General features: G+C 32.3%; 2 protein-coding genes across 4 annotated transcripts in view; both read left to right on the top strand.

Moving 5' to 3' along the window:
- The window catches only part of LOC126696965 ((+)-neomenthol dehydrogenase-like), a 33067-nt gene that overhangs the window by 6255 nt on the left and 13522 nt on the right, over positions 1–13290 (top strand). The gene's annotated exons all lie outside the window — the stretch shown is intronic.
- On the top strand, positions 5602–13120 carry LOC126694003 ((+)-neomenthol dehydrogenase-like). The gene is given in 10 exon segments (XM_050390033.1): positions 5602–5732; positions 5820–6066; positions 6757–6825; positions 7509–7685; positions 8415–8791; positions 10403–10559; positions 10612–10649; positions 11090–11150; positions 11771–11947; positions 12532–13120. Coding segments are annotated over 10 exon segments (1704 nt in total). The 5' UTR covers positions 5602–5712; the 3' UTR covers positions 12913–13120.

Raw genomic sequence — 13290 nt, 5'->3', positions numbered from 1 at the left:
TACTCTACTTTACTCTCCTCTCCCTCCCTCCCCCTCAATCCAAATGCATCATAAGTAGTTTATCTTTCACCACCAATAATTGAAGATGGGGACATAATCGACTAAAAGCAGTTGACTAATAGTATAATTTGTGGTCGAAAACCACAGAGAAGAAGCATTCTTTTTTATATTATTTTTTGAGGTAGAACGTAGAAGAAGCATTTAAGTGCACATCATACCTCACCTATGATGTCAACATTTGTGTCCTCCAGGCTTACCTAAAACAAAATCCAAAGACTACTTCTTCCACCAATCACTCAGGCATTATCAACCAAAAAAAAAAAAAAAAATTACAAATTAAAAAATTATCAAAAGCAAAAGACAAAGTTACTTTTGGCAACCCAGTCATTTTTAGAGCATCCACAGCAATGAAGCTATTTTTTTAGCTATTTGGCACCATAAAAAGTCACTTTATCTATTTTACCTACTCATTTTACAAAACATCCGGCAGCAGTGAATCTATTTTAGCTTTCAATACAATAAAATAATATAAACATCACAATAAAATAATATATCTATTACAATAAAATAATACACCCCATGGCCAAAAAAAACACCACAAACCGATCATCTGAAGATTTTGAAGAACAATAAGCAAACCCAAAACCCCAGCCACCTCCACTACCACCCACAACCACCCCCATTGTCCACAGGGAACCATTAACACAACCTAAATCCGTCAAATTTCAACAAAATCATCTCAAAAACCAACCAAAATAACACATAAAAACAACCAAAATTCAACAAACCCACAAATCTAGCAACAAAAAAACCCAGGGACAACCAACAAAAAAAACCCACACCACCACCACCGCCACCGCCACAGCAACCGCCCACAGTAATGGCTTGGGACAACGCACCACAACCACGAACACAGACCACAAACACAACCCAATCAACAACCCACCACCACCACCACAAACCCACCTCAACAACCACCACCCACAACTCTGATTAAAAAAAAAAAAAAAAAAAACCACCACCACCAAGCTTGGGTTGCCAATGGCTTGGGACTTGTGTCAGCAATGGATTAGGACTTGGGTCATTGGCGACTTGGAGGGCAGTGGCTAAGGAGTGGTGAGGAGTTGGAGGAAGAAAGAAATAAAAAAATGAAGGTGGAGAAGAGAAGGGCTGGGTTCAGTGAAGAAGAAATGTGAAGTAGAAAGAAAAAATAGAGAAAAAAAGGCTGGAGGAAGGAACAAATTTTTTTTTTTTGAAAGGAAGAAGTGCTAGGTTTGGTTCGGTGAAGAAGAAAGAGTGAATGTGAAAAAGAAAGAAGGAGAGAGAAAGGCTTAATTTAATAAAAGAAGAGAGAGAATCCAATTAAAAATATATATATTTTTATACCTTTGAGCTACAATGCACATCTATCTTTAGATGTGCACTGTAACTGAGAAGCTAAGTTTTTTTGCTTTACCTTTACTACTGCAGCTCTACTTTTGTGATTAGTGGTGCTAAATAGTTATAATTTTAGCAATATAACTATTTAGCACCATTGCTATGAGTGCTCTTATGGGGCAATAATGCAATATATTCAATCCACTCGTGAACATCTCTCACATAAAACAAACTGAATTTCCTTTTATTTAAGACTAGTCCTGCACGCACTATGTCTTAAGTAAAAAAATTAAAACAAAATTTTTATTTGAAGAAGTATGAAACTATATACATACAAAATGTATGTCATATAAAATTAATTTTATTTGTATAAAAATTTTAATAGTTAATCACACACAAAATTATAGTAGTTATTTAACATATGAATATTTATTTTATTATAATAGTTTCTTAGTACTTATTTGCTAAAAGCAATATCTACTCACTAAAAACTTCTAAGTATGATAATGAATATCATCATTTCCCAATAATAAGCAATTGATTTTTGCTAAGACATTATCACAATATTAAAATTTTTGTAATAAATGATTTTATATGCTACAACTGAAACTCTTCATCAAATACCTTCAACCATACACAATAAAAATTTTGTCATTCATACCTTTTTCTTTATCATTCTACATGAGTCTAGGTGCAATGTTTAGCTTAGTTTTTAATGAACACCCATTTTAGGCATTAAAAAAAAAAAAAAAAAAAAAAAAGGAAGAAGAAGATAACAAAAGGCATGTGTTATTGAATTTTCCATTACATAAATTAAAAGTTTCGAAGATTTAAACCTAGAAAATCAATGTTCTCTAGGTAATAAATAAAACATCTTATATCACAATTTAAACTTTCTAAGCATTATTATCATCTAATACTCAAAATATGTGAAGAAAATTTTTGGGATGTTAAAATTTAGTGGGAATATTTTAGACATTACACAATTGATATATTTTAAGAATCGTAAGCTTTCATTAGGGTTTAACTGAGAGAATAACAATATGACATATTTGCTATTTTCCAAAATATTAATGGAAAAATTGCTTGATTTTAAAGTTTAAGAAGGAAGTATGAACTACCCCAAACAAAAAGGATGAAAAATGTTTTAATCCTAAGTATTTTTTTTTCTTTCATATAAAATTGTGTTTTCACATAAAATGGTGCATAAATATAAAAATACAATAAAAAATACAAAAAGTATACTCAAGAGAATTGTATGTGAAGCAGTGAATTTTGGCTCAACAAAATTAACTAAACCAAAAAAAAAAAAAAAAAAAAATCTAGAAACACAATAGAATGGTACAATATTTTCATAATGTCTTTATAATTTTGTTTTAACTTGTAAAGAATTGACACTTTAGCAATTGTGAATATATTATGACAACAACAAGATGTTTTAACATTTTCACAAGAGAAATACTATATTTACAATATTTTTGCAACAAATCATAAGCTGTAGGTTGTTATAAGTTGTAATTGTTAAGTAAAAATGCGATTTCATTGGTAAGTTTAAATTAGAATTAATAATAATTTACAACAAATGATTTGTTATAAAGTGTTGTGAAAAATGTTGTGGATGTAGACATAGCATGATGAGATGGAAAAAAAAAAATTATCAAACTTAAATTTACCACAAATTTTGTGTTGTGAGAAATGTTTGAAAGGGAAATTTTTTATGCATGTGGTAGTTATTATGGCATGATGAGATGAAAAAAAAAAAAAAAAAAAGGATGACATTGATATTTCAGGTCCCAAAGTTTTGCGTGAGTGCAGGGAAGTAAGTGAAAAAAAAAAAAAAAAAAAAAAAGAAACAAACAACCTAAGGTGGTAGCTAAATGGCGAAGGATATTAAATAAAGTAATGAAAGAAACAAGATTCGGATACCCTGAACTAGGGGTGTCAATTTGGGTTAGCGTGTCGGGTTCGTGTCGTGTCAAGGTAGGGGTATTCGACTAAATGGTTCAACCCTAACCCGACCCATTTAATAATCGTGTCATGATTTTTAAACCCTAACCCGACCTGTTAATAAGGCGGGTTGACCTGACCCAACCCATTTGACACGCTTAATAAACGAGTCGTGTTGGGTTGACACGAATGTAACACAACCTATTTCAACCTGCATAATATTAAATATAACATACATCTAGAAATAATTTTTTTTACATCCCAAAAAATAGTGCATACACTTCAAGTCTTCAACTCACATTCAAAATAATATAGTTCAACAAAAATATAATATTCATCTAGAAAATAAGTTCTTTACACTCTAAAAGAAGTGCATACACTTCAACCCAAATTCAAAATAACTAAGTTTAACAAAAATAAAATAACATAGTTAAAAAATATATATATATAATATCCTTGGAACTCGTCAAATGCTAAGTATCAATATTTAAAGAATTTGAGTAAACAGTAGACTAATCCTGACTATGACCACAATTATCATCCATAAATTCTTTGTTGATGTTCAAATTCATAACATCTTCCACAAGCTCATCCAATTTTATTTGTGCAAGTTCTATGCCAAAAAAAACATAAAAAAAAGTATTAGTAGTTCTAGGATTTGTAAAGTTTCAATTTCCAATTATATCTCTTGTAAATTTTTGTAATTACTCACTTTTCTTTTTAAATTTAAAATATATGTTGGATATAAAAGGTATTTGACAAATCTAAAATAAAATAAATATTTATTTATTAAATGAGTTAAACGAGTTGTGTTAAGTGGGTCATTTCGGGTTGACACAAATAAATTGGCGTGTCAAACGTGTCTATTGCGGGTTATGCGGGTTGACCCACTTATAACACGTTTCTTATTGTGTCGTTTTCGAGTCAACCCGTTTATGACCCAAACCCATTAAGGTCCAACCCTAACCCGAAAAAACCCGTGTCGGGTTTGTGTCGTGTTCGTGGGTTAGGTCGAACATTGACACCCATACCCTGAACAGATGGAGAGATGTATGGTGGGTGACGTGTGCCCCACTCTTCTAGTAATGTTTGCTTTTCGTATGGAAATCTCCCTCCCTCTCTAGACGTAATCAATGACGACAATAAAAGAAGAAGCACCCTATTAAATTATTATACAAAAGAAAAGTGGTTTTTATCTTTTAGCTCTGTTTAAATAGGACTTATTTTACTAAAATTAAAAACTAAAAACTAAAAACACTGTAATAAAATAATTTTTAAATGTGTGAATAGTACCGTAGACCTATTTTTAATAAAAAAATTACTGAAAAGTGAAGTTTGTGGGACACATAAACAGTGTACGGGTATATTGTTCACTGCTGACTTGGTCAACAACTGCGGTTAAAGCAAAAAAAAAAAAAAAAAAAAAGGGAAAACGCAGACTTAAAATGTAGACTTGGATCCAAACCCACACCCATTCGTTTAATTTTCTTCTTCTCACTCTCGGTATGTTTAATTTTCTTCTTCTTTTTTTACAATATCTTTATTTTTAGTCATAGTGTGAGTTTAGATAGAGTTAAAACCCACTTTCAGTTGCATTTGCATCAAAATTAGTGGATTTTGTGCACTATTTACAAGACCTACAAATACTTTTTTTTAGTAAAATTTTCATTAAAACTAAGTCTCACGGCATTATTCACACATTTAAAAATTATTTTGTTACAGTATTTTCAGTTTTCAGCAATAAGCGGTATCCAAACAGACCCATAGTTGGTTCCAATATGATATTTTATTTTGACCTATAAAAAATTAAAATTTTAACAATTATGAAAATATTGTGACAATTTATTGTATTAATATATTACTATTATATATATATATATATATATATCTAAACAGTGTCTCATATGTATATAAAAAAAAAATTAGAAAAAAAAAAAAGTTGACTTGGCAGTATTACCAAAAAAAATAAAAATAAAAAGCCAATAAGTTATACATATTGAACAAACAAAAAAGTAATGTAGTTAGTACGGTATTTATGGGAAATGTTATGGGTGTAACATTTCTTTTTTTTACAATATTTTTATTTTTAGTTATGATTGATTCTAATATAATATTTTATTTTAACCTATAAAAAATTAAAATTTTAAAAATGATAAAAATTTTGTGACAATTTATTAATATAAACGGGTCCCATATGTATATAAAAAAAAAATTAGAAAAGAAAAAAGACCCGGCGATATTACCCAAAAAAAAAAAAAAAAGAATAAAAAGAACGCCACTAAACGGTTATCTTGACAAAACCAAAAAGTAGTGTAGCTACTACCGTAGTAGATAGAAGAATTAAGCACAGCTTTCACTATTGCAAAAGTGTCCCAAGTTTCAACATCAATGGCAGAAGCTACAAAAAAGTACTTTGCTTCTTCTTTCATGGTGTTTTCGCAATAGTGCCATGGCACAGTGTTTTATTTATACTTCTCTTTTTCTTTTTTTCTCAGGTATGCAGTTGTTACAGGGTCCAATAAGGGGATTGGCTTCGAAATATGCAGGAAGCTGGCCTCAAATGGGATCGTGGTGGTGCTAACTGCTAGAGATGAGAAAAAAGGCCTTGAAGCTGTTGAAAAGCTGAGAGAGTTTGGGCTGTCTGACCACGTTGTATTTCATCAGCTTGATGTGGCGGATCCTGCTAGTATAGCTTCCTTTGCAGATTTCATTAAAACCAATTATGGGAGGCTCGATATATTGGTACTTTTGAAATGTTTCTGGTGGTTTAACTAGCCATTTGAATTACTGTTTGGAAACCGAGATTCTTCTTCTTATTATTATTATTTTTTATGTATGTTATTAACATGCATGCTATATTTTGAACCAAATTAGATGTTATTTACTATTTAACCTATAAAGTTTTGTCTCTTATGCATAGTTTTAATATACAAAAATATGAAATTTAAGTATTTTATAGATAATATAGTCACTGGCCTTTTGATCGTTCTGAAATTTTACAAGCATGAAGAAAACAAGAAGAAAATATAATCAATGGTTATCTATACATATATTGTGCTGTGTAATATAATCAACTCTTTGAATATGTATGACAGAGAAGAGGAAAGAGGGGCAGAAGATATTGGAAATTTTAATATGATAAAAGTGTAGACTGTAGAGACTAAACAGCAAACACAGCCTTGCTTTAAATTCCATAAAAATCTGCACATCAACTTTATCGATGAATTTTCAACAAGAACTAAAGCTTTGTTGTAAATTTCTCTTGTTATAATCCCATCTTATGTACAAATTTTAAAATTTGATGTGATTGGTCAATTATCAATATAATAGACTCTCAATAATACTTGCTGCGGGTCATCTTGTTCATGATCCTTTTTTTGGTTTAATTTACAAAATAAAATAAATGATGACAAATCTTAAAATTCTATGCAGGTCAACAACGCCGGGATCGCTGGATCTATAGTAGATGGAGATGCTTTAGCTGCTTCAGGTCTTGGTAAGGTAAGTTATGAAAGTATGATATTTTTTCATTGCCAAAAAATAAGAAAAGGGTGAGTGGACTTTGATGTAACTTTGAGAAAGAGTGACTTGACTGTAACTTCAGGATTAGACATTATCTTGTTATAACTCTTGTTGATCATTGTAGTTAATTCCTAACAAAGTAAGAAGGAATCTTAAGCCAAATCATTATTATTCAGCCAAAGCCCTCATGCAAATTGAAAGTAAATAACCTATTAGGTTGCGGGTTCAAGTCTAGAAATCAGTCTCTCCAATAAAAATTAGGACTAAGGTTATCTACCAATCACCTTTCTCAAACTCCACAAAATGGGATTTTGTGCATTAGGTATGACTTTTTTATGATATTGGTCATGTTCTAGAAAGAAAACCCATATAAAACCACACTAGCATCAATTAACTTTGACTAAAGCGGCTTTAGTCAAAGTTACCGTATTGTGTCTGGTAGCTGATTAGCTTTTTCTAATTCCTTGTTGCGCTCCCTATGAAATCTTGCAATGTTTGACCACAAAATTATGGATGCTTTTACCATAAGTATAGCGTGTTTGGGTCTTCAGACTGGGGTTGGGAAGCTAACTAAGTACTGTTGTTAAGCAACCTGTCTCTGCCTACCATTTTCTTTGTACAATTGGCTTGGAAGAGAATGAATTTTCTTCTCATTGATGCAGGAAGGTGTCAATGTGGATTGGAGTAAAATAGTGACCGACACTTATGAGTTAGCTGAAGAATGCCTGAGAACAAACTACTATGGCGCCAGAGGAATGATTGAAGCACTTCTTCCAATCCTCCAGTTGTCCAATTCACCAAGGATTGTTAATGTTTCCTCTTCCATGGGACACTTAGAGGTATGAAACTGCAGATAAAATTTCTGGAACCCCTATTAGAACTTAGAATTAATTTTTATACAAGTTTTGATTTGGTTTTGAAATTTATTACAAGCAAATGTTCTGGAACGAGCCAACACTAAATCCCAATCAAAAGTAGATGGTTAAACTTATAACTGGCTTAAGAATAGATCCATGTATCATTATTTGTTTCAGTGCCACTTGAAACTTCACCAATTTGAGTCCCATCTAAGTGTTATGTATTTTTTTTAATGGACTGGATAGTGGATACTTATGTAGTTAAGCCATTTGTGGTTTGAGGCAGTTTCATTTCACGATCTAAAAAGTTGAACTTTGCCCTCTGAGGTTATCTTTGTTGTGCTTCCATAACACATTTCCATCCCAACAGTTAAAAAGTCGAAATAAACCCCATTCTCTCTCTCTCTCTCAACACGCACACATTCTACCATCAAACTCAAATGGCTGCCACTCTGGAACCCAATGGCTGCCACTCTGTTTCTTTGTTGCTAATTAATCACTATTACTGTTTTTTAAGGAAGTTACTACCTTTCTTTCTTACAAATTGATGGGACTATAAGAAGAACTCCTCTTATTTACTTTCTAAAAGAGGTGTAGAGTCTCTTTTCTTCTTCTTCTTCTTCTTCTTCTTCTTCTTTTTTCAAATTAAACTGTAATTCATTTTCCCATTAATCAAAAATTAAAGTGAGTTTTCTTCTCCTGCTGTTTCAGAAAATACCAAATGAATGGGCTAAAGAAGTGTTAGGTAATGCTGAAAGCCTAACAGAAGAAAGAGTAGATGAGGTATTGAATGAATATCTGAAAGATTTTAAAGAGGGTTCCTTGGAAACCAAAGGCTGGCCTAGATATCTGTCTTCTTATATAATTTCAAAAGCAGCTATGAATGCCTACACAAGGATTGTGGCCAAAAAGTACCCATCTTTCCGAGTTAATTGCGTCTGCCCTGGCTATGTCAAGACAGATATAAACTACAACAATGGCTATTTGACGACTGATGAAGGTGCTGAAAGTGTTGTAAAGTTAGCGCTCCTGCCCAACGATGGTCCTTCTGGCCTCTTCTTTTATCGGAATGAAGTGACAACTTTTGATTAAAATTTTTCATTTCTACCACTTCTCAAAGATATAAATACTAATAAGTCTGTACTTTTCCTGGAATTGTTTACTTTCTATGTTTTGAATCTCTATTTGACAGGCTATTTGAAAGCCAATGTCTAACGTTGATGTCATAAAATGTATGCAAAGAATGTGTTTTTTCACTTGGGGTATGTAATGTCAATTATATGCTTTTTGTAATGAAACTTTTAAGAATCTATTGTTTGTTGGTGTGGATGAGTGTGATTCAAACACTTTTGCTCTTTGTTGCTTGTTCCAAATTGGTTAGGAGTGAGTTCACTTATGTGTTTATAAGTAATTGCCCATGTTTTTTAATTTCTTGAAATAGTGGGCTTAGGGCTTATACATATAACTCATATGAGTGAGTGGCAGAGTGAATGGCTTGTCACAATGCATGTGTGTAAGATCCAACAAGTTTTGTTTTGAGCCTTAATTTTTGTCTTTTTTTCATCTTGTTGGTGTTCATTGACTATTTGGATTAGCACATTTAATGTGCACAATGACCATTGAACTTTGGCCCATTGGAAACCCACTAGTTTATTTTTTCATTGGCTAATATAACACACTTCTAAACCTCTTTTAGCCCGTTGAACATTTAATATACATAGTAACCATTGGGCTTTGGCCCATTGGAAATCCACTTGTCTATTTTTTTTCCTTGTCTAAAATAACACACTTTCATGATCAAATCCTCTAGAATTTATAGGGTACTTTACCGCATCATCTTGACCCTTCATTTTGAATTAAATGGTTGGCAGTATGCCATATCATTAATTCATTAATAAAATCCTTAAAATAACAATACCACATTAGCAATTAAAAACCACATCTCTTTTATTATATTTTAATTCAATATTTTACATATGTTATCTTCTTATAATTTCAGAAGATATTATAAAAACTAACCAATTAAGCATTTAATATATTTAGTATATACCTGTTTTCAATTTTTAGCTTTATTTCAAGAAAAATAACAAGTAAACAAAGGAGATGGTGATGAAAAAAACAAGATGTGCTTATTGTTAGCCAACTTTAAGTCGGGTTCTTCGCCATCTGTTTTGATTAATGTTGAGAGTTAAACTTTTAAACCTCACCTCTGTTGCTGTGCACACCAATCAGTCAGACAATATCTACTATAAAAATGTTGTCAAAATTTGTGTCCTATGCTTACCAAAAACAAAAGCCAAAGTAAAATTTTGAACCAATCACTCAGATAATATCAACTATAAAAAAAAGATTGGTCAAATTTTGTGTCCTAGGCTTACCGAAAACAAAAACAAAAGTTACTTTTTGCTTACCAAGTCATTATTTTTTATTTTTTGATAGGAACCCAGTCATTAGTATGGGGCACAATTCAACCCACACGTGAACATGTCTCACAGCTGAATTTCTTCTTCTTTAAGCAGTTTAGCACTGCTTTCACTTGTTACAAAAGTGTCCCAAGTTTTATCATCAATGGCAGAAGCAACAAAAAAGTACTTTGCTTCTTCTCTCATGTTGTTTTCGTAACAGTGCTATGACACTGCAATTTATTTATACTTTTCTTTTTATTTGTTTTAATTTTTTTACTTACTTTTTCCTTTCAGGTATGCAGTTGTTACAGGGGCCAATAAGGGGATTGGTTTTGGAATATGCAGGAAATTGGCCTCAAATGGGATCATGGTGGTGCTAACTGCTAGAGATGAGAAAAAAGGCCTTGAAGCTGTTGAAAAGCTGAGAGAGTCTGGGCTATCTGACCATGTGGTATTTCATCAGCTTGATGTGGCTGACCATGCTAGTATATCTTCCTTAGCAGATTTCATTAAAACCAAATATGGGAAGCTTGATATATTGGTAAGTTTGAAAATTTTCCTGGTGCTTAAACGAGCCATTTGAACTTTGTAACTATTTGAAAGCTGTGATATGTGTTTTTTATTTATTTATTTTGAATATGAATGACATAGAATAGGAAAGAGAGGGGTAGAAGGTATTGGAAATATTGATATGAGTGTAGACTGTAGAGTCTAAACAGTTAACACTATACCTTGCTTAAAAATGCATAAAAATTTGCACATTGACTCAATCAATGAATTTTCAACTAGAACTAAAGCTATGTTGTAGACTGCTCTTGTTATAATCCCATCTTATTTACTTCAAATTGAAATTTTTGATATGATTGGTCAATTATCAAAAGATTAGAGATTCTCGACAATACTTGCTATGAGTTATATCTTGTTCATAAGTCAAACTTACAATATAAAATAAATGATAACAAATCTTAAATTTCTATGCAGTTCAACAACGCCTGGAGCTATAATTGATGGTGATGCTTTAGCTGATTCAGGTAATGATATGGTAAGTTCTGTAAGTATGATATTTTTTCTTTGCCAAAAAAAAACAGTGATTGGACTTGGATGTAACTTTGAGGAAGAGTGACTTGATTGTAACTTCAGGATTAGACATTATCTTGTTATATAGCTCTTGGTGATCATTGTTGTTAATTCCTAACAAAGTAAGAAAGAAACATAAGCCAAAGCAGTTTTGTCCAGCCAAAAGCCCTCTTGTAGCCTGTAGGTTGAAAGTAAATATTCTATTTAAAACTCCCAAAGGAAGAATGTAATAAAAGTCTTATTATATTAGTCATATTCTAGAAAGAAAAAGGAAAAAAAAAAAAAAAAAATCCATGTCGAATCATACAAGCATCAATTAATTTGCCTATTAGACTTATTTGGTTATATGAAGACCTTAATGTCAAGTTTCCTAAAACCTATTTAGTCAAATTTAACGTATTGTATCTGGTAGCAATTCGCTTTTTGGCCACAAAATTATGGATAATTTTACTATTAAGTATAGTGTGTTTGTGTCTTCAGACTGGGGTTGGGAAACTAACTATTGCTGTTGGGAAATTTGTCTAGCTACCATTTTCTTTGTACTATTAGCGTGGAAGAGAATGAAGTTTCTTCTTATTGATGCAGCAAGGTGCCAACGTGGATTGGAGTAAAATATTGACTGAAACTTAGAAGTTAGCTGAAGAGTGCCTGAAAACAAACTGCTATGGTGCCAAAGGAATGATTGAAGTGCTCCTTCCAATCCTCCAGTTGTCCAATTCACCAAGAATTGTTAATGTTTCCTCTTCCATGGGGCACTTAAAGGTATGAAATTTATTACAAGTAAATGTCATGGAATCCCAATCAAAAGTAGATGGTTGAACTTATAACTGACTTGAGAATAGATCCATGTATCATGATTTGTTTCAGTGCCACTTGAAAGTTCACCAAGTTGAGTCCCAGCTAAGTGTCCAATTAAGTAAAATTTTCTATCTTTAGGAAAAGGGATGCTTATGTACTTTTTCTTCTTTTTTTTTCATGATCTCAAAAGTAGAACTTTTCCTTCCTGGGGTTATCTTTGATATGCTTCCATAAGGACCATAACACATTCCATCCTAACCGTTAAAAAGTTGAAATAAACTTCCCTCTCTCAACACACAATCCTGCCATCAAACTCAAGTGGCTGCCACTCTGTTTCTTTGTTGCTTTTATAGGGTTTTTTTAGGAAGATACTATCTTTCTTTCTTAACAAATTGATGGGATTATATGCAGCACTCCTCTCTCATTTACTTTCTATAGATGCAGAGTTTCTTTTCATCTTCTTTACCCTTTTTTTTTTTTTAAATTAAACCATGATTCATTTTCCCATTAATCAAATTAAAGTGAGTTTTCTTCTTCTGCTCTTTCAGAAAATACCGAATGAATGGGCTAAAGAAAAGTTAGGTGATGTTAAAAGCCTAACAGAAAAAAGAGTGGATGAGGTATTGAATGAATTTTTGAAAGATTTTAAAGGGGGTTCCTTGGAAACCAAAGGCCGGCCTAGATATACGTCTGCCTATGTGCTTTCAAAAGCAGCTCTCAATGCCTACACAAGGATTGTGGCCAAAAAGTTCCCGTCTTTCCGAGTCAATTGCGTCTGCCCTGGCTATGTCAAGACAGATATAAACCGCAACACTGGCTACTTGACAATTGATGAAGGTGCTGAAAGTGCTGTAAAGTTTGTGCTACTGCCCAACGATGGTCCCTCTGGCCTCTTCTTTTATCGGAATGAAGTGACAACTTTTGATTGAGATTATTCATTTCTACCAATTCTCAAGGATAAAAATGCTAATGAATCTGCACTTTTCCTTGCCTAGTTTACTATGTCTTGAATCACAATTTAATTGTCTATTTGAAAACAATGGCATAAAGTGTATGCAGAGAATAAGTGTTTTCACTTGGTGCATGTAATGTCAATTATATGCTTTTAGTAATGCAATTGTGAAGAATCTTTTGTTCTATGCTGTGCGTGCAATGAAGCATATTTGATGGACAATGAATGGTGATTTGTGAACAAAGAGTAGGTCCAATTAGTCCGAAATTGATCGAATAGACAGAAGTGAACCAAATTAGACCAAATAAATCTAAGTGAACCGAAATGTGAACGGGACAAGTGGACTGAAATAGAC

The sequence above is a fragment of the Quercus robur genome, chromosome 8 (assembly GCF_932294415.1).
Source record: "Quercus robur chromosome 8, dhQueRobu3.1, whole genome shotgun sequence".
Classification (NCBI taxonomy): domain Eukaryota; kingdom Viridiplantae; phylum Streptophyta; class Magnoliopsida; order Fagales; family Fagaceae; genus Quercus; species Quercus robur.
The sequence above is the reverse complement of the archived record's forward strand: the minus strand, read 5'-3'. Positions and strand labels throughout refer to the sequence as shown.